General features: G+C 41.2%; 1 protein-coding gene across 2 annotated transcripts in view; it reads left to right on the top strand.

Annotated features, from left to right (window-relative positions):
• skap1 (src kinase associated phosphoprotein 1) overlaps positions 1-3,319 on the top strand; it is a 37,930-nt gene extending 34,611 nt beyond the window's left edge. For both annotated transcript variants that reach the window (XM_014014754.1, XM_014014755.1), the window contains exons 13-14: positions 2,634-2,736; positions 3,037-3,319. In XM_014014754.1, coding sequence (XP_013870208.1) covers positions 2,634-2,726 — 93 coding nt within the window. In that variant the 3' untranslated portion in view covers positions 2,727-2,736; positions 3,037-3,319. The remainder of the gene's footprint in view (positions 1-2,633; positions 2,737-3,036) is intronic.
• Positions 3,320-3,664: the final 345 nt, after the last annotated feature.

Genomic DNA, 3,664 nt, shown 5'->3' with positions numbered 1-3,664 from the left:
ACACACACACACACACACACCTAATATCAGCCTCCGAAGTCGTGGGGACCGGGCTTTGGTCCTCACAAGGAGCATCCAATCCCCACGAGGCTGCATTTTCCTGAAAAACTGTCCCTACTAAGTAGCAAAAAAAGGACACACACACACGTTTGTTCTTCTATCCTCATGGGGACTTTGCATTGACTTCCATTCAATTACTGGTAATTTCTACAGCCTAACCCTGACCCCCTACCCTAACCCAACCTCACAGGTACATACCTGCCCCTAAACCTTACCTAAACTCAATCCACACCTTCGTCCTAAACCCACCAATGGTATTTCCCTCGACGGGTACTGGGTTTTTGTCCCCATAAGGATGGAACAGTGGGTCCTCATGTCCTCATGTACACTTTTTAACCCCAACCCTCATCACAGGGGTCACCAACAAAATTCAGTGAGGGAACTCAGATTCTGCATAGGCAAGAATTATACTAATTAACCTGATTAATAATATTAATATTAATATTAAAAATAATAAACCCTGATGTTAGGAGGTTTGCGTCCAAAGAAAAAAAAAAGGCCTTTATTCAAACAGAGTTTACACAGTTTTGTTGAAACTGGCACAAGAGTAGCTTTTTATTAAAGACGCCAAGAAGCTGGAAACCATTTTGTTTTATTAGTTCTGTTGGTTTTATTGATTTTTACAACTCGTGCTCTTTTATTTTTACGCAAACTAAATATTTCCCCCTTGTTTTCTTTGTGATGTGTTAATAATAAGGTTTCTTCAGCTCAGAACCAAGAAAAGACAGAAACGTGTGGCGCAGGGGGCTGACATTGAGGAGTTAACTCGTTTTTTGTCGTTTGGATAATTTACTCTCCACGCCTTTTGGAATGTCCCAGTTACAGCAGGTGTACTCTGGATGAACCCGCTTCAAGTACGAGGAAGATGGACTCTGCACGCCTGACAGACTTGCGCCGCCATTGGCACCCTCTCGGTGATGTAGCAGTTGTATTAAAATGGCGGCGCTGATAATCCAAAAGACCTTTCTCTGGGAGAATTTGAGACGGACTGCACAGATGGGCGGCAGAGATAAATAAAACTCTCTGTCACTACGGTTGGTGGAATAGTGCTGCGACGCCCCCAAGGGAGAGAAAAACTGTTTCGCTCCCTTTGCCGTACCCCCCTCCGTCTGTCCCCCGCCCTGCACTCCCCTCCTCTCTTCACTTTCCTCCAACTGGGAAGCAGAGCCAGCTTTCTGGAATTTCCTCTCTCCGCTCTTATGGGGAGCATAAAAAGGACCATTTCGGCCCACTTCTCCCTCCGTTACGAGCTCAGACACACCACRAATTCGTCAGCTTGTCAGAGAGCCAAACGCAGCCAAACGTCGCAGTCAGAGCTGCTGTTGGGAGGGGAGAAACCATGAGGCCTGGGTGGACGATCTGCTTATGTCTGTTTGTGCTGTGAGGACTCCCGAGTCCGGCGGTTTATCACCGTCTGAGCGAGTCGTTCATCCTCACTGTCCAGGAACAGCTCGTCAGCTGCAGAGACGAGCCTTCGCCTCGAACATCGCCTAAACCTTTTGAGGCGAAGCGTTTCATCACGTCAGTGTGTGTTCGCACACTTTAAACACGCCTGATGTGTTCTTTATGTGGCCAGTTGAACTTCTCAAGAGGCCATTTTCTGTCTGCCAGAGAGGAGAGGAGAGACGAGTGGTTCTGAGCTCCTCTGCAGGGATTTTACATCCTTTTGATCCAATGTAGATATTTAACTCAGATGATGCATAAAAAAACTAAAACAAGYTTTAAACATCTTCTTTTATTTGTCCTGGACTAATTTAATTTCTGTAATGGGTAAACAATAAAATAAATTTGATTATTTTTTTTATATTTTTCTCCTACATTAAACTGAAAAATAGTTAAATTAAAAATTTTTAGACAAATATTGTTTATTTATGTCCAATTTTAGCTCAGAATAGACAGCATTTTTGTCTGATTTTAATAAACTTGTACATTTTATTTTATGTTTTATAAATTTGAATTTCTCRTTTTATTATTTTACAATCAATGCCTCCTAATTAAAGAAAAATAAAATACAAGGTGCTCATTTAATTTTCCGGTTTAACAAAATACCCAAAAATCATTCTGTTTATGTGGAAGTGTTTTTTGTGGTAGGAGGCGTGTAAAAAAACAACATTTTTTTGTCTTTTCAGTCACAGGAGAAGATGTCTCGACTTAATTAGTCTGGGGAAAAGAAGCCAGCTGTGCTTATGGCGTCGAAGCAGTTACAAAAAGCTGTTTTATTTTAGAAAATCACCGTCTTGATTGCCTTGTTTACCGTTTTGCACAATTTTTAATGAAAACCCTCGAAGCTAATGAGCCCAAATGTCTATTAGGATATCACAAATGGCCGTTTGTTGGATGGGTTCTCGCCTGTCCTGCATGTCCTCTGATAAAACCCGCTTCATGCAGCAGAGGAACGTTTTTAACTTYGTAGGTTTTTGAATTTGAAACGATTTTGGCCACACGTGTCGTAATTACGAGTTAAAAATCCTGGACATGTTTGCTGTTATGTTGATAACATAATAAAAAAAATCAAACAGAAATATATTTTGCTTGATCTTGTTTTGTTTGCGTGTTCGTTTGCTGGGTTCCAGGAGTACAACATTCACGGCTGGTGGGTCGGCGAACTGGAAGGCAGCGTCGGCATCGTCCCCAAAGACTTCCTGCAACCCGCCTACATCCTCTGAGCTCCAACAGGTACCGAGGCACTCTCTTATCATGAGCATTATGGACCATTACTGAGGCCTAATACACAGAAACAGTCCCCCTGGTACTCATCCAGATTGCCATGGAGCTGCATTCAGTCGTTGACCTGCAGTTTATGGCATCTGCTGGCTGGAAGAAGTACTGCATAAAGCAATCTGTGGGAATAAATACGTGCTACAAAAGCCTGATTACAACAACCGTTCTATTTAAGAAAATGATGCCGTAATGCTGTTAGAAATGGACTCCGAATTATTAATGCTTGTTTTCCTGATTCTGGTTTTCCCTCCACAGCCGCCGCCGCCAACATCCAGCCGACAGACACATCCGAGCATCTTTTATCATCTTTCTAATGTACATTCCTACTAGATGTCCTCAGTCCCTATACACTATAAACATCTCAAACCAAACAAACGTTTGAGAAACTAGATCTGAAACTGATTAAACTTAAATGTATTTTTTTGTTTTAATTTATCTGTGGAAGCTGATTGTTAAATTGACTCTAAATGAGTTACAAACTATACGCCCATTTATTTTTTGAAAGATTTTCCAAAATAAAAGTAATTTCATCCACTTGTTTTTGTTTTTTCAGTTTTAATTCTGTGTAAATGACTTCCCACATTTTTTTATATTTTGATATTTATCACTTATCTAGACCCCAATGATCAAAATATTTTCTCCTCTTAGCTAAAAATGTGCATTTCGGGGTCTTTGGCGCTGGTCCCCMTTATGTCTGCTTCAGGTCTCCACAGTCATGGTTAAATATTCCTTTGGAAAAATCTTGTGTACATGCATGTTCACAACCGCACATAAGCTGGTGTTCAGATTCTGGGGTGTCTAACAGTCATTGAGGGTGTTTATAAGTATAGATGTGTATATGTATGAATGTGTGTACGTATGTGTGTGTGTGTGTGTGTGTGTG

The sequence above is a fragment of the Austrofundulus limnaeus genome, unplaced genomic scaffold (genome assembly GCF_001266775.1).
Source record: "Austrofundulus limnaeus strain Quisiro unplaced genomic scaffold, Austrofundulus_limnaeus-1.0 Scaffold119, whole genome shotgun sequence".
NCBI lineage: Eukaryota > Metazoa > Chordata > Actinopteri > Cyprinodontiformes > Rivulidae > Austrofundulus > Austrofundulus limnaeus.
This window is presented reverse-complemented; position numbering and strand designations above follow the sequence as displayed.